General features: G+C 41.1%; 1 protein-coding gene across 1 annotated transcript; it reads left to right on the top strand.

Annotated features, from left to right (window-relative positions):
- The first annotated feature begins 4,654 nt into the window (after window positions 1–4,654).
- Slu7 (SLU7 homolog, splicing factor) lies at window positions 4,655–16,904 on the top strand. Its single transcript, XM_051180922.1, has 16 exons — window positions 4,655–4,761; window positions 5,728–5,913; window positions 6,662–6,815; window positions 7,152–7,232; window positions 7,500–7,664; window positions 8,988–9,056; window positions 10,719–10,766; window positions 10,977–11,108; window positions 11,355–11,452; window positions 11,583–11,650; window positions 12,230–12,369; window positions 13,077–13,238; window positions 14,582–14,686; window positions 15,091–15,162; window positions 15,276–15,389; window positions 15,872–16,904. The coding sequence occupies exons 2-16, from the start codon at window positions 5,744–5,746 to the stop codon at window positions 16,049–16,051; spliced, it is 1,758 nt and encodes a 585-aa protein (XP_051036879.1). The 5' UTR covers window positions 4,655–4,761; window positions 5,728–5,743; the 3' UTR covers window positions 16,052–16,904.
- Window positions 16,905–20,021: the final 3,117 nt, after the last annotated feature.

The raw sequence follows: 20,021 nt of genomic DNA, 5'->3' as shown, positions 1-20,021 counted from the left end.
TCTGAAATTTTCAGTTACCGCTCCCCTCCTGCGTCTCTCTCCCTGGAATTAAAAAACTAGGAGCATACATTGTCCAAAACTCCTGATGGGGTCTTTGTTATCCATGTGTGGACCTGCGAGAAGGCAAATACGTCGTTTCGCTACTTTAAACTTGAAAGACTTTTTTTTTTTTTGGATGATTTTGGATGATGGGTTTCTCTGTGTAAAACCCCATGGTTGTCCTGGAACTAGTTTAGCTCTGTAGACCTAGCCAGTGTTGGCACACACCTTTAATCCCAGCACTCGGGAGGCAGAGGTGGGTGGATCTCTGAGTTTGAAGTCAGCCTGGTCTACAAAGCGAGTTCCAAGACAGCCAGGGCTATACAGGGAAACCCTGTCTCGAACAACAAAAAACAAAATTTCAAATCATTAACCAAATCCTGCATCTCACTCTCTGAGATTCTTCCCCTCAGTCCAGACACATTCTTCAGAACAGATTCTCTTTAGCCAGGGCATCTCTGTATAAGTAATTCTGTCTACTGAGACAGCTATCTGTCTGCTAAAGAGGTTTTTCAAAATGAAGGAGCCAGGCATAGAGACACAATACCTTTAACCCCAGCACCTGGAAGACTGAGGAAAGAGGATCTCTGTGAGTTAGAAGTCAGCCTGGTTCACATAGTTCCTGTAGCCTGCCAAGACTACATCGTGAGACCTTGTGAACTGTTTGAGCAAAAATGTTGATGCTGATAAAATTTGAGGAATGCACATTTATTTTGAAAAGTTTCCCCAAAGTTTCAGAGAGAGAGAGAGAGAGAGAGAGAGAGAGAGAGAGAGAGAGAGAGAGAGAGAGAGAGATGCAAAATATGAAATACAGGATTGCCTTTTGTTAGCTAAGGACTTACACCTTTACTGTCCCTTCTCTCCCCTATTCCTTTTACCCCCTCAATCTGTTTTCTCCTTGCATCTCCTTCTAAATTTTGCTTCTTCATATAAAATCACCAGCACACAAAAGTTTTGTTTTCGAAAAGAAATCTGTATAAATTCCCACGGCTTCCACGTGGATATTCACTAATTCCTTGAGAGATGTTCTTCCTTTCTCACCAACAGGAAAAATGGCTGTGCCTAGGTCCCACTGCAAGTGTAAATCATATAACCACTGTGTCTTTCAAAGGCCATTGTTTTCTTAGTAATGTCCCTAGCTGAGCTCTGTGATTTCTACCTGTTACTGGAAAATAATGTACCCTGTTGGTTGGTAAACTACCCTCATGTAGAATACTGAGTCCTTAGCTAATACAAGTTTCTCCTAATCTAGCTTTACAAAAAGGACTCATCCAGAGATGACCTCTGCCCTCTTGGTACCTCTAGAATCTTCTTGAGAACCCAAGCCTGAGGAAAATTTCCACCTTCCTGCCCAGAAAGTTCTGTAATTCCTCTAAGAAATCATTCTGGTTTGGGCCTGGCTAATTAAATCTCCACAATCTATAACTTCAGGCTCTTTGACTGAGGTGGAGATGTTAGCTATATTCATCTATATTTGAAGAGGAATTCATGTGGGGGTTAAATAACCACAAAACAACACAAATAAAATTTTCCAGGGAATAGCTCAGTAGTCAAGAAAGTTTGCTGTTCTTTGCTGAGGACATCTGATACCAATGATATGCAAACTCATACACCTAAAATAAAACAATGATTAAAAAAAAAGAAATTCCACTAAAATCTCCTATTTTCCAGTAGTTTGTTTAATATTTAAGTTTGTTTGAGACAGGATCTTACTATGTCACTGGCCAGGAACTCAAAGATCCGCCTACCTCTGCTGGGATTAAAGGCGTGGGACATTACACTTACCCTTTTGTTTTTTGTTTTGTTTTTTGGGGTTTTTTTCAGTAAACATTTTCTGCTAAAATTCTACTGTTCTAGAAGGAACAAGGGTTCTTCCCTGCGCGGGGCACAAAGTTGCACTGCCACCATTGTACCTGCAGGGTGCACAACGAACTACCTACGTGGATCGCCGTCTTGTTAAAAAAAGAAAAATCTCCAAGTCCTTGAGAGTGCGCATGTGTCGTCCTTCCGGAAGTTATCCCTGGGCTGCCGGAAGAAGACAGGGAACTCGGAAGTAAACACTACAGGATCACTTCGTTCGAGGCGGATGATTTTGTTGTGCTCTGTGGCGGGACTGGGTAAGTTAGGCTTCCGAGACGGAGCGGACGAACCGGGGACCTCGGGGAGCGGGCATTCCCTGTAGTGAGTCCTCGCGGTGACGAGCCGCTGTGAGCCGGCCGAGCCGGGGTGGGGGGTGGGGAGACTACCGCCCGGGGGCGCAGGCGCCATCCTCGTGTCCAGCCGGAGAGAGGCTGAGTCCTGGTCACAGTGAGGCGGACGTCCCGAGCGGTCCTTACCCAAGCCGACGCCTCTGTCCCCAGAAGAATGGGGATGATCTTATTTTAGGGAGGTGATGTGAGAATGTCTATGTTGCATTTAGTGAGTAGGAGTTGTCACTGTTCTAATCTGTAGGCCCCTCCGCAGAACAGTGTAATCTAATGACAACAATACTTCAGTCTGTCGAAACCTTGAATGTGGCAGGCCTACACTCCAGTGTCCTATGGTGTGTAACATGATTTAAAGGACAAACAGTAAAGTCACCCTTGGGTTTGAGATCCGTGGAGCTGGAGTTACAGTTGTGAGCCACCTGATGTGGGTGTTGAGAACTGAACTAAGGTCCTCTACAGGCGCAGTAGAGGTTCTTAGCTCCTAGGCCATCTCCTGCCCCTTAATACAAACTTCTACAGAGGAACCAGGCATGGTGGTGGCACACGCCTACAAATCCGGTACTTGGTAGATAGAGGCAGGAGGATCAGAAGTTTATCCTCTGCTATGTAAGAAGTTCAGAGACAGCCTAAGCTGTCTACAAAAATTTATGTATATTTTCAGTGAGTCAAACCCAGAAGAGGGCACTTTGAGTGGCATCATTGACTTCTAGTCATCAAGCAGCTAGCATTGATAGAGTTGTGTAAATATTTATTGACTGCAGGAGGAAGGCTAAGAAAGCCTGGGGGGGGGGGGGATGAGTCAGTCAGTTAATCGTGAGGCTAGAAACCAAGGTACTATACCTTGGCTGACGATGTTACCAGTGTTGGCCTTCAGAATAGGAGTGGCAGCATCTGTTGGCTCTTCACTGTAACTGTGATGACTGCTAGTTGCTAGTGGCTGTTGAGACTGGAAATGTGACTGGTCCAAGTTTAAAACCCATAACAGCTTTTAAAACTAAGTTGATTTTTATTTATTTATTTATTTTGGTAGTTTATTGGAAGTTGAAATTATACTTCGTTGGGAATATTTAGTTAAAAAATTTGTTAGGTGGTGGTGGCTCACACTTTTAATCCCAGCACTCGGGAGGTAGTAACAGGCAGATCTCTGTGAGTTTGAGACTAACCTGGAGACTATCCTGGTCTACAGAGTGAGTTCCAGGACAGCCAAGGCTACACTGAGACATCCTGTCTCAAAAAACAAAAAAAGGAAAACACAAAGAAATGTCTATGAGTGTTAATTTATTTCCTTTTGCATACGTTTGTGTTAGTCTTACTGTGTAGACCAGGCTGGCCTTGCAGATATGATCCTCCTGGGTTATAGGCATTTACCACCATTGGCCTTTTTTTTTTTTTTTTTTTTTTTTTTTTTTTTTTTCCTTAAATACGATGTTCTGGTGTGTATGTGTACATGCCAGAAGAGGGCACCAGATCTCATTATACATGGTTGTGAGCCACCATTTGGTTGCTGGGAATTGAACTCAGGACCTCTAGCTAGCACCCCATTGGCCCTTTTTTATTTCTTTAATATTGTTACTCAAAAACAAAGAATTACCTGTCTTATTGGCATTACTCTTCTCTGGATCATACTTTGGAAAGATTTTGAGCTTGAGCAATAGGCTTGTATTTTGAAAATTTAAACTTTGCAGTATGATTTGAAAATTAAATTGGGCAGAATTAGAAAAGACCAGTAAGTCTCAAAATCACAACATGTACTAAAGTGGTAGCATACAACATGAAATGAGTAGATATTCAGGAGTGGTATTCAGAAAGTAAAAAGAAAAAAGTAAGCTGAAATACATAATATTTAGTAAGCTGAAATAGAGCTGTCAATGAAAGGAGCCTGGGTTTCTCAGGGAAGGCCAAGGAGCATGAGGCATGTTGTGGGTGGTACCTCTGAGACTTCTAGGCAGAGATGTCATAATACAATTAGATGTGGATTTGAAGAGTGATGAGTGAGGCTCTGGCTGCACCATAAGGAATCAGTTTCTAAATAAAAATAAGATGAGCCTACAGAGAGTCAAGAACAGAAGGGATACAGGAGAAACCGGTGACATGTTATAGAAGCCAAGGAATTAGAAACTGTAACAAAAGGAAGGAACAGAACTGAAAAATGCCCAGTGGGTATTCAGCACATTGATCAGTATTAATTTAGTTAATGTCGTGGTAGGTTTCATTGGCATGACTGGAAACAGAAGCTAACTCAGAACGACTGGAAGTGAGGAGTACAGAAGGTGTAGAAAGAGACCCCATGATTATAGGTGCTTCTGTGGTGTGTGTGTGTGTGTGTGTGTGTGTGTGTGTGTGTGTGTGTGTGTGTGTGTGTTGTTAGGCATCCCTGAATATAGATAGACTAACACATTTATATGTCTTTCTGACAAGGACTTATGTAATATAGGTTGGTCTTGAACTCCTTATAAAGCTAAGGATGACCTTGAACTTCTGATCTTGTATTCGCCTTCAAATTGCTGGATCACAGGTATACACCACTACACCTGGCTTTTGCAGAACTGGGGAGCCAACTTCCCTACATGCTAGGCAAACACTCTATCAACTGAAGCTTCATTCCCCAGCCCCTAAACACTGGTAATTGTTAATGCATTGGGCATTCGTAGGAAACAGTGATGGGCTGTGTATTTATTTGACTGTAGTAGAAATGTGTAAGACATGCAGAAGGACTAATTTAGGAATATTTGTATTAAAGTCTTTTAAATTTTATATGCATGGCTTTCTCCATTTGTAAATTGGTGTTTTGAGAGAATTGGTATTGAGAATATGTTTAAAAAAATAAACAAACAAACTTTGAATGGTACAGGGTCTCACTATATAGCTTTGACTAACCATGGGTTCTGTACATAGAACATGCTGGCTTCCTATTCCCAGAGATGCATATACCTCTGCTCTCCAAGAATTGGAATTAAAGTTATATATTAAAACACCCAGTTTGTAGAGCCTTTTGAGGAAGAAAAAGAAACCCTTAGAACCAGTGAGATGGTTCAGCAGGTAAAGGCATCTGCTGCCAACCCTGATGACCTGAGTTTCATCCCTGGGACTCACATGGTAATTGGAGAGAACCAACTCGTACAAATTGACCCCTTACCTCTCCATATATGCCATGGTGTACTAAATCCCTGCCCCACTCCCACACACATACACAGAAAACAAACAAACAAAAAATGTAGTTTAAGAATGTAAAGAAACCCTCCTTCACAGACATTATGAAAAAATAAGAATATATGAGACTAGACACTGCTGCTTTCTTTGTGCAAGGACCGGGTTCTGATCACAACACCTCAAGAAGTTTGAAAACTAAGAGGGAGGGGAAAAGTGAAGGAGAAAGAAACCCTGCTACACACAGTGTGTATCATTAGGACATGGTTTAGTAGTCAATGTGGATGTTCTCCTGAAGACCTCCTTTACTGTAAGAAATCCCCTCTCTTTTTAGAGGAAACCAGATCATCATGTCGGCGGCAGCTGTAGATACAGTTAATGCCACACCCCTGCCGGGGTCAAAAGAGATGAGTTTGGAGGAGCCAAAGAAGATGACCAGAGAAGACTGGAGGAAAAAGAAGGAGCTAGAAGAACAGAGAAAACTGGGCAATGCTCCTGCAGAAGTTGATGAAGAGGGAAAGTAAGTTGTTTCATGCATGATCTGTTCTCATTCATGCCCGCTTCATCAGGCTCTCATCCTTTGCTTGGGTAGGAAACTATCCTTTACTAGTTACAGAATTTTCACTCTTCTTTCCTGTTTTATCAAACTCATCAAATAATACTTAAGACCTTATACTGAATAGTAATTATCCTTTTCTACCTGTTTCACTCCCCAGACTAGAGTAGCTACTTTTACATCTTTTTATTCTGAGTTTTTCACATCTCTGAGTAATAATACCTATGTGTTTGAGTTTAACTTCTAGCTCTGATGATTGGAGCTCTCTGACCCCATCCTGTCCTCCCTCTGCCTCCTTTCTGATGCAGCATTAGTCTCAGCATCTTTTTTTATTTTAATTAAGTGTTGATTTAGTCATGATTCTGTAACATTTACAATAACTAAGATTGCTTGTATCTTTTCCTTATCCCAGTTGATGAACTGTCAGGCACTCCTTGTAGAAAGCAAAGCCAAGGATTGACCTCACACAGTTCACTTCTTGGTGGACAGCCTAATCATATCTGTAGTCTCAGCATCTTGATTATAGTGTTCCTCACTGTAATGTAAGTTTACATCTTTACTTTTAGTTCTTCTGTTTGTGAGATAGCAACCATCTTCCCTACCCCACCCCACTGCAGGATTTCTGTTCTTGGCTTCTGTGCTCACGACCTTCGAGACTAAAATGTTATTTTCAAACTTGCTGCTTTACAATTTTACTTAAATTTTATTACAGAGATATCAACCCTCATATTCCTCAGTACATTTCTTCGGTTCCATGGTACATTGATCCATCAAAAAGACCCACTTTAAAGCATCAGAGACCACAGCCAGAGAAACAGAAGCAATTCAGTTCCTCTGGGGAATGGTACAAGAGAGGTGTAAAGGAGGTATGTGGCAACCTGTGTGTCCTTTTGTGGGTGGAGATTTTGTGTGAAGAACTTAAGAACCTTTAATATGATGCTGTTTAAAGTGGGGAGGAGTTACATGACTCTGGTGTTAAAATTCACAGTGTATACAATGTTAGTTAGTTACAGTCTTTTCTTACATGAATTTTGTATTATTGAAATCCTTAAATTTGGTCATCCCAGAACATACAGAGTAGCTGGTTTTCTTTTTAACAAATAAAGTCATTCTGTAAACAAGACAGTGAGAGCCAAAGTTATTTCTAAATGACTCTGGTAAATAAGATATCCATTTTGTTTTTTTTCTCTGTCGTTTAATAGAATTCTATAACTACCAAGTACCGCAAAGGGGCATGTGAAAATTGTGGGGCCATGACACACACAAAGAAAGATTGCTTCGAGGTAAGCTCAGCCCTAATCCTGTTGGGAAACTGTCAGCAAGCTTTCTATTTCCCCTTGTCGGAGAACTTCTGTCTTCCTAAAATTATTTTAGAAAAATAAAAAATAATTTGCATGAAATAGTCCAGCATCATCAAAGTTTCCTGCCCAAAGTCTGTCTGAAAATTACAGAACCTAAAACCCCCACAGCATGTCCACACCAACTGTAAAAGTTGTGTGAAATCTTTCTCTGCGCTGCAAGTTTTTAGAAAAAGATCTGCTGTCTTTCAGAGGCCAAGGCGGGTTGGAGCTAAATTCACAGGCACTAACATTGCTCCAGATGAGCACATCCAACCTCAGCTGATGTTTGACTATGATGGGAAGAGAGACCGGTGGAATGGCTACAATCCAGAAGAGCACATGAAGATCGTTGAGGAATATGCCAAAGTTGACCTGGTGAGCCATTTTGGGAACTTCCCTAGAGGAGATCCATTCTGCTGTACCTCTAACCTGACAGTGCTTTCCTAAGTCTTGGGGCACTGTGAAGATGGGCCATTTTTTTATAGTAGCATGTCTAATTCACTGGTGAATACAGTGTGCTGAGCTGCTTGGAAGCAGTTTTTCTCTCTCTTTCCCTTGAGACAGAGTCTCTCTATATGCTTCTAGCTGTTCTGAAACTTGCTGTGTAAACCAGGTTGGCCTTCAATTCCTGCCGTTGTCTCCCAAATGCTGAGATTAAAGGCCAAGTGCTACCATGCTTGGCTGGCATCAGTTTCTTGAGTCTTTTATTCTTTAGTCCCAGTGTGACCAAAGGTACTAGACCTGTAAGAACACCCAGATTCATTTATTGGGGCAAAGTCTTACTATTTAGCTCTGGCTTGCCTAGATCTCACTATACAGATCAGGTTAGCCTAAAACTTACAGCGGTCCTCCTATCTCTGTCTCCTGATTTAAAAACTCCTATGCTAGGATCAAAGGTGTGCAGCATCACACACAGCTGCTTTTGATGTTTTGAAATTCTGAAGTCTTTGCCGTAGGCTGTGTATACAGTTTGTGTCTAAGACTGCTTTACAGTGCTCACACATACCGTGGAAGAATAGGTAACCTGTTTCAGAAAACTGGATTTTAACATAACTTGAGGTTTTTGATTTTTGTTTTTAAACTCAAATTCCTTCAAAACAGTAATCTGTTCTGTTGAGGTTTTTGTTGTTGTTGTTGGGTTTTTCCCCCCATAAGTAATTACAGATTATACTTAAAATCATGAGTTTTGTTTTTGGGGTCAGCTTCTATCTCATTCTATTTTCATTTTGAAGGGTTACATGTAACCTTGGCTGACTTTGAACTCCCTATGACTATAAATATGTAGCCAAGTGTGGTTCTGAGCCTCCAGTATGCTAGGATTATAGATATGTGCCACCATTTCTGGCAATATCATGCATTTGCACATAAAAATCTAGATTCCATGTTTTCTTGGACGCTGAAATATATAGTAACCCCAGCCTGCTCACAAACAATCAGCCAGTCACCTGGAGGCAGCAGCATCTGCCACTGTTATTGGGGCTCACTCTGTGTAGTTTACCATTGCTGCCACCTGGCTCTGCTTACATCAAGACTAGTTCATGCAAGGGTCTAGCATGCCATAAGTAAGCCCTTTCTTTCTTGTCTTTTTTATTTTAGACAGGATCTTCTACTTGGTCCATTTCTAATGTCCATTCTGAAAGCTCTAAAGTCACTCACTTTAAATGTTGTAAGTAAAATTGAAATGTCTCTATTTTTTAGGCAAAACGAACATTGAAAGCTCAGAAGCTACAAGAAGAGTTAGCCTCTGGAAAATTAATGGAACAAGCTGTAAGTAAAGATATAAAATATTCAGAGTCTTTTAAACAAACAGTGGTTCTCAACCTGTGGGTTATGACCCCTATGGGGTTGCTTAAGACCATCAGAAAACACATATATTTACATTATGATTCATAACAGTAGCCAAATTACAGTTATGAAATAGTAACAAAGGTAATTTTATGGTTGGGGGTTACCACAACATGTGGAACTGTATTAAAGGGTCACAACATCAGGAAGGTTGAGAACTACTGCTTTAAAACAATGAAATGAAACATAGAACAAGAATTAATTTTGTATGTTTCTGGTTAGGGAGGAACTGAACATCTGTCTCCCATCTCCTAAGCACTGGACTTGTATCAATGAACCATATACACCGGGTCTTTACTCTTAAAATAGCATTTATTAAGACTTTCATTAACAATATTAGCTACCATATATTTTTGTGATTTATGAAAAAAAATAGAAGATCATTACAGAAAAGACCCATAATACCAGGTTTCTTTCTTTCTGACTTTTTGCATATGTGCTGTGGTGGGGTTTGAACCCACAATACAAATGTCCTGTTTTCGGATTTCTATTGCTGTGAAGAGACACCATGACCATGGAGACTTTTATAGAGAGAACATTTAATTGGGATGGCTCCTTAGAGTTTCAGAGGTCAGTCCCTTATCATTATGATAGGGAACATATCGGCATGCTGGCAGACATGGTGCTGGAGAGGTATCTGAGACACTGGGCAATACCCTGAGCATAGGAAGCCTCAAAGCCCACCCCCTATAGTCACACACTTCTTCTAACAAGGCCGTACCACTGCAACAAAGCCACACCTCTTAACAGCACCACTCCCTATGAGATTATGGGGACCAATTACATTCAAACTACAACATCCTGACAGCATTTTCTATTTGGATTTCATTTTTAAAAACTAGTAAGTTTTAGGGCCAGTGAGATGGCTCAGTGGGAAAAGGTACTTGCCATGCAAGTGTGACAACTTGGATTTGAGCCTCAGAGCCCGTATATAAAGGTGGAAGGAGAATACTAACTTTACAGAACTGTCCTCTGACCTTCACATGTACACAATGGCATATGCTGACCTAATAATAAATAAAAGGAAAACTAGCCAGGCTTAATGAACATGATGCATCTAATGACTAAAACAAATAGAAATGAGTATTTATTGGGTTCTTTGCCATCTTCAGCTTCCCATTACTTTGTATGATTATAATCGTATAGCAAGAGGCTGAAGAGTGGTTAATAACACTTGCAGAGCACTTGAATACAGTTCCCAGCATCCACATCAGGCAGTTTACGACTGCCTATGACCCCAGATCCAAGCAATCCCAAGGGAACACGCATACATATGGATGCATGCACGCACACACACAGAGACATCCTGTATCAATAAAACGTAGTTGTTTTCTGGTTTTGCAGACATTAATATAATTAAGTGTTCACAATAGCACACTTGTGTGAGAATTTATTGAGTTGAAATGAACTAGCCAACCTTCCTTCCTGCCCTCTCTATTCAGTGCTAAGGATCAAACCCAAGGCCTGGTGTATAATAGGCACAAACTCCTCATCAATACCCATTTATATGTTTTTTAAATGCTAAGTAATCAATAAATTAAGTGAAAGGGACTCACAAATGGTTTTCCTTCTTTCCTGATGCAGAATTCTCCAAAACACCAGTGGGGAGAAGAGGAGCCTAATTCTCAGATGGTAACACATGCTTATCTTTTCTGGTTGCATGTTCTTTTTTATTTATTTGTTTGTTTGTTTGTTTGTTTGTTTATTACCCCCAGTGGCTTGTAGTAATTGTCATAATAATAGCTCTAAATCACACAGATAAGCTTTTGTTGTTTAAAGGGAAAGGAAAACAAGAGCTTTGACTTTTTGCTTGGTTTTTTCACCAGTCACTCTTCCTTTCAGGAAAAGGATCATAACAGTGAAGACGAGGATGAAGACAAATATGCAGATGATATCGACATGCCCGGGCAGAATTTCGACTCTAAGAGGCGCATTACTGTTCGGAATCTCAGGATTCGAGAAGATATTGCAAAAGTAAGTCTTGTCAGCCCAACCTAAAGCTCTGACAATGTTTCCACAGCTTCCTCTGCTTGCACTGTTGTCTGTGTGCGGTTTGATTAGTTTGATTAGAGTCACTCCAAATGACAGCACCATGTGCTTGTTACCATACTAGAAACATAGATGGATGTTGGTTTGATCAGAACCCAGTCCTCTGCCCTGATGAACTCTTTATTGCTATAAATAAATGTTAATTCAGTCTTGAAATATTTTTTCTTCTAGTATTTGAGAAATTTAGATCCAAATTCTGCCTATTATGATCCAAAAACTAGAGCGATGAGAGAGAATCCTTATGCCAATGCAGGAAAGAATCCAGATGAGTAAGTATCCAGTTAAATTTACGGACTTCGGAGGTGGGGGCATGTCATGCTTTCTAAGTTGATTTTGTGAATGAGTTTTTCTTAATGGGAAACAATTTCTGAAACAGCTTTTTAAAATCTGTGCTTACAGAGTGAGTTATGCTGGAGATAATTTTGTTAGATACACAGGAGACACCATTTCAATGGCTCAAACACAATGTAAGTATTAATTCTACACCACCTTTTCTTTTCTTTAATTGGTTTTCTGTGTAGTTTTGGAGGATGTCCTGGAACTCACTCTGTAGACCAGGCTGACCTCACAGAGATCAACCTGCCTCTGCCTCCCAAGTGCTGGGATTAAAGGTGTGCAATACTGACTAGTAATACCAAGACCTTTTATATGAGCTATGGGGATGAGAGCCAGCGAGGTGACTAAGGGTGCCTGCCATCAGGAAGTTCTGTCCCCAGTGTCTCCATGGTGGTTTTCCTCTTAGCTGACATGTGTTCTATGGCATGAATGATCACACACATTTGCACACCCAGATAAATAAGTGTAAAAAATGAAATTGGAGGTTATAGAACAAGCATAATAGCTTATGTGTATGACCCTACTACTTAGGAGACTGGGACAGGAGGATTGCCACATGTTTGAGGCAACTCTCTAAGAAAAATCCAGCAGGCAAGAAAGAAAAGATGGAGGAGGTAGTAGGGGAGGCACTGTGAACAATTACTTAAAGCTTGCTTTTAAAAAAAATGCAGTGAACTAGCAACTCATTAAGAAATTTTGAATTATTCTAGTGTTTGCTTGGGAAGCCTATGACAAGGGATCTGAAGTACATCTCCAGGCAGATCCTACAAAACTAGAGCTGCTGTATAAGTCCTTCAAAGTCAAAAAAGAAGACTTCAAGGAGCAGCAGAAGGAAAGCATCCTGGAAAAGGTACCACTAAAAAAGGATTTTACTTTCTGCCTAAGAAGCATTAACCTTGGTATACAGTACGAAGAGTCCCTTTTAACCCATGAGGCAGAGTCCTTTCCTAAACCTGCCTTAGTTGGTATAGACTTTTGAAGCAATCATACCCCTGCTCCCCAAGATGTAGTACTTAGGATAGATGTGTATTATTTCTCACACTTCTTTCTGTCAGCTGGGTCCCCTGATACAATACTGCTCAACACTGCATCACATAGTCTTATCTTCTCATTGCCTAGCCCAGCTTTGTAAAACGGTTTTTAGGATCCTAGGGGCCATAGCTAGAAAATGTGTGCCCCGGTGCACAAAGCACACTTTGTTAGCTTCCCATTGGTGGGAAAATGTCACATAGACACATCCAGATTCCAGGGACAGAGAAATTGACTCCATCTCCTGATGGGAGAACCAGTAGAGTCATGAGGCAAAGGATATCAGACATGCACCTAAAGAAAGGAATTTATGGCTACCTTGTAACCAATCTTGATGACCAGATCAGTAGCAGTAGAAATATTTTACTTAAATAGGAAGAATTCATGATGCTTTTTTTTCTGTTTCATCAGGAAAGTGAGTTTTAAGAAAAAGTTCATTTATTCCCTTTGAAAATAAGCTCTTTCATAAAGACTTGATGTAAAAGCTTGGTTATAAAGTGGATTTAATAGTGTCCATTGTCCTTTTAGTATGGTGGCCAAGAACACTTGGATGCTCCTCCAGCTGAGCTGCTGTTGGCCCAGACAGAAGACTATGTGGAGTACTCCAGGCATGGGACAGTCATTAAAGGCCAGGAGCGGGCTGTGGCCTGCTCCAAGTATGAGGAAGACGTGAAGATCCACAACCACACGGTCAGTGCTCAGCTCCATGCCGTTTCTCACATAATGCCCTTAGCCACCATTGCTTTCTCTTCTTTGTTGTTGTTGGCATTTTAGCTGTGTTCTATGAATTTTTTTAAAAGTCAGAAAAATTAAAGCTATTGCTGTATTCACCTGCATGTTTACCTAAAATCAAAATATTTTAGTCTGTTGTACTGTTTATATTTGTCTAGCTTTGAATGTACACTAGTATATAGATAAATGCACATATTGTACTTACTAATTTTTGGCATAACTATTTGGAAATTGCAGGTAGAATATTTCACTTAAAAAGACTCTGTCATACATCTCCTAAAAAATGAGAATTCTAGATAATCCTGCTACCCTCTTGTGCCTCAGAAACTGACATTAACTCCTTAATTCATTCGTCTTTTCTCAAGGTGTGTGTGTGTGTACATACAGATTAAGTACATTTAATAGCTGTATTTTTGGTCAAGTCCAGTTAAGTCTGTATTGATTATTTGTTGGTGTCCCACACACACACCCAACCCCCAAGAGACAAGTGTCTGTGTGTAGCCCTGGCTGGCCTCAACTCAGATCTGCCTGCCTCTGAGTGTGGGAATTAAAGGTGTACATCACCAAACCCAGCCCCTACATTTCTTAAAACAAGAATATAGGTCCAAAACCTAAATTAAATAGAACTTAAATATTTTGACAGGAATGTGTAGTAGTTTCATTGTTCATTACATCATAAAGCATATTGATGTATGTATGTCTGTATGTATGTTATTTTCTGGTGCTAGAAATTGAATCCAGGTCTCATACACTCTGAGCCATGTTCTGCCACTAAGCTACAGTCTTAACCCTGTTTGTTATACATCTAAGCTAACAAGTTGATTTTTTTACATCAAGGCTCAAAAATCTGACAGTAGCTATACTGTGTAGACTGGAATGAGCCAGACAGACCTTATAAGCTATAAACATAGTAAGTCTAACAAGATGTGTGCAGTTTAGCAAGAGCCACTTATTAACAGTAAAATGGAGGCTTGATGCCCCACCCCTTCACTTAAGAGAAATCAAGTACATTCAATTTTTTCATAGAGTTTTTCTTTGTGTGTGTATGTGTGTTTTTTTTTTTTTTTGTTGTTTTTTTTTTTTTTTTTTGTTTGTTTGTTTGTTTTTCAAGACGGAGTTTCCAGGGTTTCTCTGTGTAGCTCTGAGTCCAGGAACTCACTCTGTAGATCAGGCTGGCCTCAAACTCAGCGATCTGCCTGCTTCTGCCTCCCCAGTGCTGGAATTAAAGGTGTGCACCACCACCCATGTAAAATCCCTAATTTCAGGCTCCTTTTCAAACACTCTTTTGTGTCTCTCTACAGCACATCTGGGGATCTTACTGGAAAGAAGGCCGCTGGGGATACAAATGTTGCCACTCATTCTTCAAGTATTCCTATTGCACTGGAGAAGCTGGGAAGGAGAGTGTTGTAAGTAATTATGCTCTAGTTTGTTCTTCTTTTTCTGGAGGAGATTTGTAAGGGATGTGAGACCAGGTTTCATGTAGGCTTAGCTAACTGAATTCACTGGCCAACACTTGGCCAACACTGAGCTTGAACTTGTGATTGTACTGCCACCGTCTCCCAGATGCTGAGGCTACAGGCATGTGCTCAAGCCTGGCTTTAGGAGGCACTGGAGAAGGGCCTGGGGCTTTGCAGGCTGAGCAAGGACTCTGGCAACCAAGCTGCATCCCAGCCCTTGTCCTCCAGTTCTTAAAGGTGTAAGGCAGCCAGATCCTGCAGAAAACACATCTCTTCCTGTTTCAGATTCAGACCTGTTCTTCAAATGATTTGTAATTGTAGTCTTCACCTGGAATTATATTCTCTCCCCACAGAACTCAGAGGAGTGTATTATAAATGATGCAACTGGAGAAGAATCTGTGAAGAAACCTCAAACCCTCATGGAGGTCAGTCTGTAATCCTTTGTTCTGAATTGTTGGGTCCTGGGTGGGGGTGGGGGAGGTGTTAAAACACCTGCCAGAGCTCTGAGTTGACATGGTGTTTCAATTCTCCCTGTCAGCTGCATCAGGAAAAACTAAAAGAGGAGAAGAAGAAGAAAAAGAAGAAGAAGAAACACCGGAAGAGCAGTTCCGACAGCGATGACGAGGACAGGAAGCACGAGAAACTGAAAAAGGTACTTTGTGACGTCTAAGAAGTAAAGTGACAAACAGCAGGAGTCATCATCTGTGGGGACCTTGAGGCATTTTCTTCCTGCCTGAAAATAGGAAATGTAGTGGCGATTTTGTGAGTCTGAGTGCGTGCGTGCATGCATACCTATGCAGAGGTTGGAAAATAACTGGCAGGCATTGGTTCTCCTTCAGTCATGTGGATTCTGGACATAGAGCAGCAATTGCCATCTTGACAGCCCCTCCACCAAATTTCTTTAACTGATTTAAAAAAAAAAAAAATGTCATTAAACATTTTGTGCTCTATGGAAATTACCCATTGAGCCAAATAGTAACTAGTTATAGTTTCACAGTACAGGAGCTGAGTCCTGTGCTCCTTTCAACAGTGTGGGTTCGACGTAACACTTCATATTCCGTGAGGTCTTTCATGTTTTTGAACAAAAGCCACGTGATAGAGATTTGAGGAGCTCATTTTTCCTTCTCACCACAGGCACTGAATGCAGAGGAGGCCCGCCTTCTCCATGTCAAAGAGATCATGCAGATGGATGAGCGGAAGCGGCCTTACAACAGCGTATATGAAACCCGGGAGCCCACAGAAGAGGAAATGGAGGCCTACAGAATGAAACGGCAGAGGCCAGATGACCCCATGGCCTCTTTCCTGGGACAGTAGTAACAAGTTAGCCTGGGATACATTCACAGCATGTTCATTCTGGCTCCTTGCTGACTATAGATACAAGATCCTCATCCTTCCTCTTTGTTGCCTGACATTAATAAAGCTTTCAGAAGTCTCAAAATCATTCTCCACAGTAAGGAAACAAAGTGAGCAAGAAAGAGTATATAGTTGTTGGTTAAGGTTAAAAATCATCCATTCCAATTAGATTTGGAAAGAGACTTTGGCTGTCTTCCTCTTAAGATTGTCCTTGCAAAGCCTGGCTCAAGCCTGTGATGTCAGCACCTGAGTGGTAGAGAGAGGCAGGAGGATCTAGAGTTCAAGGTTAACCAAGTTTGGTGATGCACACCTGTAATCCTAGGGCTTAGGAGATTGTGCAAGAGCCACCCTCAGCTACATAGTAAGCTTTGAGACCAGCCTGCACTATGTGAAGCCTTGTCTCAATAAAAGTTTGAAGCCATCCTAGGCTACAAAGCATAATGGTCTCAAATGTAAGAAGAAGAAAAAAAAAAAAAGAAATCATCTGTACCATAGTTGGGTCTCAAACTGTGTGTAGTCTCTTGTGTTGTAGGAAGGGCTTCACTCTTAGAGCCAAAGCTATAGTTTAGTTACTAGTACTTCCAGTAGTGACGTCACTAATAATTTAACTCAATCGCAGTTCTTTTAGCATTCAGTTTTGCCGTCTAAGATTTTCTTGGTCTAAAAAAAAAAAAAAGATTTTCTTGGTTTTAACAACAAATACTTTACCTTCATCTGCAGTCTGCATCACTAGAAGGAAATCTACAAGGCATGTAAAAATATCTGAGTTCTCCATAATCTGAATAATAAATCTATTTTTCACTTGATTATTAAATTTTGGGTTTTTGTGCATTTCCTTGTACCTTACATCTAAAATGCTAAGCTTTTGAATGGTCAGCATTGACTTCTTCACACTTACCTTGCTGAACATGAATTTTTAGACATAGAACTCCCTTTTATGATAGATGTAGTTTTTACTACTGTATGTCATTTAATTCTGGTCTTCATAAGTTACAAAACATCTTAGATATCTAGCTACCTAGTCTGCATACCCAGAGAAGGTGTCCCTTCATAAAATTTGAAGACCAGAAAAACTTGAAGCTACAGGTTCTTAAAAACATCTTAAGGTTGACTTTCTGCCATCTTCGTAGCTGTGGTCCTCAGCCTTCCTTGCCTAAAAACATGACAAAGACAACGCTGACACAGTAAGACTGTGAGACCTTGATCTGAGTACACTGACTCAACAAATGCGTTCCAGACTGACTTCTAGGATACTGTGTGGAGTCAGCATCTCAGACATGGCAGAGGGAAAGCAACTGAATCAAATTACAGGATGTCAGTATTCAGACTGAGTAAAACTACAATGCAGGCTCGGGGAATTCACTCAGTCACACAGGGCTTGCCTTGCAAGCCTAAAGATGTGAGTTGGAGCTCCAGGGCCCACATAAAAGAGAAAGAAAGCAGGCTAGCCAGGTCCATTGGTGGTACTTGTAATCCCAGCCCTAGGGAGGCAGACAGACAGATGGCCATCCAGCCCAGCCAAATCTCCAAGTACCAGGTCAGTGAGCAGCACCCAAGTTACAGGTTGTTCTCTGACCTCTATACACATGGCACGCTCATGTACCCACACAAGCACACAAAACTATAATACAAATAGATCCCTGATGATAAAGGCCAAAACTGTTGTATCCCTACCTCAACATAGGTCTATTTTGTGTTTTATCTTTTGTCAATAAAGATTTCATTGAGAATATTTAACTGAGTGTTTGTAGTGCCAGGTAACTATTAGGTAGAGAATTGGATTAGAGAAGTGTTAAAAAAAAAAAACCTGGGTTGACTTCTTTTGAGTTTGTCAAGAAAATTTCAGCATCACTTATCAAACTTAAACATTTCCTTCCTGAGGCCTAATTTTTCTGATTTTATAATTCTAATATCCAAAATCATACTATTAAATTGGGGAGTACACAGGACAGTACTTAGAGTTATGTGGACATTATCTTTGATTTTTTTTTTCTTCTATACAGGGTCTCACGTAGTTCAGGCTAACTTCACAATATATAGCTGAAGATGAACATCCTACCTCCACCTCCCTAGTGCTGAGGTTATGGGTGTGCAGCCACTGTGTCCTGCTTATTTTAGTATCTCAGAAATAGTCACCTCTTCCAGTGTTGAGCTTTGGTGTTGTCTCTAATGTATCTCTGTCTTGGAGTGCAAGTTATTTGTATCTTATAGTTAGCACATATGTTTAACTCCAAATAGCTTGCTTGATTTTCAGAAGTTAAAGCATGGCAACAGATGTGTCAGATTCAAACATCAGTTCCTTTAGTTAAGCCTTCAGTTTCTGGCTTAGATGGCTGCTGTTTTTTGCAATTTTTGGGGGACAGGTTTCCTAGTCTCTACATTGACCTTTTAATTAAATCTGTAATATCAGCTCATGGCAACCCATAGGCTGGGCACAGTGGAAGAGCACTTGCTGGGCTCCAGCCTCAGGATTTGAATTTGGATCCCAGGACCATGTAAAAAGCTAGGCATGACCTGTAATTATCCCACTGACATCTTCCTCCTCTGGCCTCTGTACACAATTAGGCATACATATATACCACTCATAAGCATATGAGTGTGCATGCACACACATACACATAAGCACAATCTTGTCTTATAAATTTAAATGTCTTTTCAGCCTGGTATGTTGGTCATTTGAGAGGCTGAGACAGGAGGGTTATGGCATGTCTCAGGTCAGTCTGGGATACTTGGAGTGTTCCAGGGCAACAAGCTTGTCCCCACCCTTGCCTGCCCCCCACAAAAAAAATAAGAAAGTGGTAATAAAAGTGCTGGCCAGCAAACCTGACCACCTGAATTCAATTTCTGTGTTCCACAAGTCAAACACACACACACACACACACACACACACACACACACACACACACACCCCATACACTGAAAAAAAAAATTTTTTTTCCAAGATGGTTTGATTCTAGAACATTCGCCCATGTATTGTGTAAGTTGTGGAAAGGGCAGGTGCAAGCTGTTGAAGAAAGTATTATTACTTATTTCAATGGATTTAATTAAGTTTATTTATTTCATAATTTTTCATATATATGCAGGATTTTTGCGTGTGTGTGTGTGTGTGTGTGTGTGTGTGTGTGTGTGTGTGTGTGTGTATGCACTGAGTTCTTGCCCAGAGGTTAGAAGAAGGAATAGATCCCCTGCAACTAGAGTTGGTGGTGGGCCACCATGTGGGTTCTGGGGATGGAACCCTGGTCCTCTTCAAGAGCAACCAGTGCTTCTAATTGTTGAGATACCTCTATGGCCCAGTGGAACATATCTCGATGGAATTTAAAGAGTGCCTGGCATTGGCCAGAGTTCAATTTAGGAGTAGACAAGCTTTCTTTTCCTCATTTTTCTAATAGAAAAGCTCAGTTACTGGAGCTTTATCATCTCCACTCTCAAAGCCTAAGCCCTCCCGAAGTTGAAAGGTGAAACTATGCAAACCTCACAACACCTTCCTTCAGTCCTCCAGTTCACAGCTTTAAAACCCAGGCAGGTCACAGCACAAACATCTAGCGGCTCTGGGGACCACCTCAGCAGGTCACTACTGTGCCTGTGCAGGAGTAGCCTCGCCCTTTCCCTGAAACACTGGATTGGCTGTAGCCTGCAAGCTAGCTCTTTTGGAGGCAATCGTGCCTTGAGATTCCCTCTGGGAAGCAGACCCCACAGGTCCTAGGCTCCAGGATGAACTCAGAACAGAACTGGACCCTGGAACTGGCTCCTGAGCATCCTGGACCACACTTGAGGCTAGAGAGAGGCTGCAGGACCCCAGTTCGCTAACACTTGAGAGCCTAAACAATGATATTTACTTTGTTCTCCTAATTATGCTGCCCAGCAGACCTGGAAAGTTGATATTGCCCTTTGCACGAGGATCTAAAAAGTCCCAGTCAGCAAGTGACAAAAC

Source organism: Phodopus roborovskii, unplaced genomic scaffold (genome assembly GCF_943737965.1).
Source record: "Phodopus roborovskii unplaced genomic scaffold, PHOROB, whole genome shotgun sequence".
Taxonomy (NCBI): Eukaryota; Metazoa; Chordata; class Mammalia; order Rodentia; family Cricetidae; genus Phodopus; species Phodopus roborovskii.
This window is presented reverse-complemented; position numbering and strand designations above follow the sequence as displayed.

What these genes read in the sequence shown, in the direction of transcription:
- Slu7 (XM_051180922.1), top strand. Translation starts at nt 5,744, where the DNA reads ATGTCGGCGGCAGCTGTAGATACAGTTAATGCCACACCCCTGCCGGGG. An exon ending in GAAAATTAATGGAACAAGCT is followed by an intron (nt 9,057 to 10,718) that starts GTAAGTAAAGAT and finishes TTCCTGATGCAG; the next exon opens with AATTCTCCAAAACACCAGTG. An exon ending in AAGCTGGGAAGGAGAGTGTT is followed by an intron (nt 14,687 to 15,090) that starts GTAAGTAATTAT and finishes CTCTCCCCACAG; the next exon opens with AACTCAGAGGAGTGTATTAT.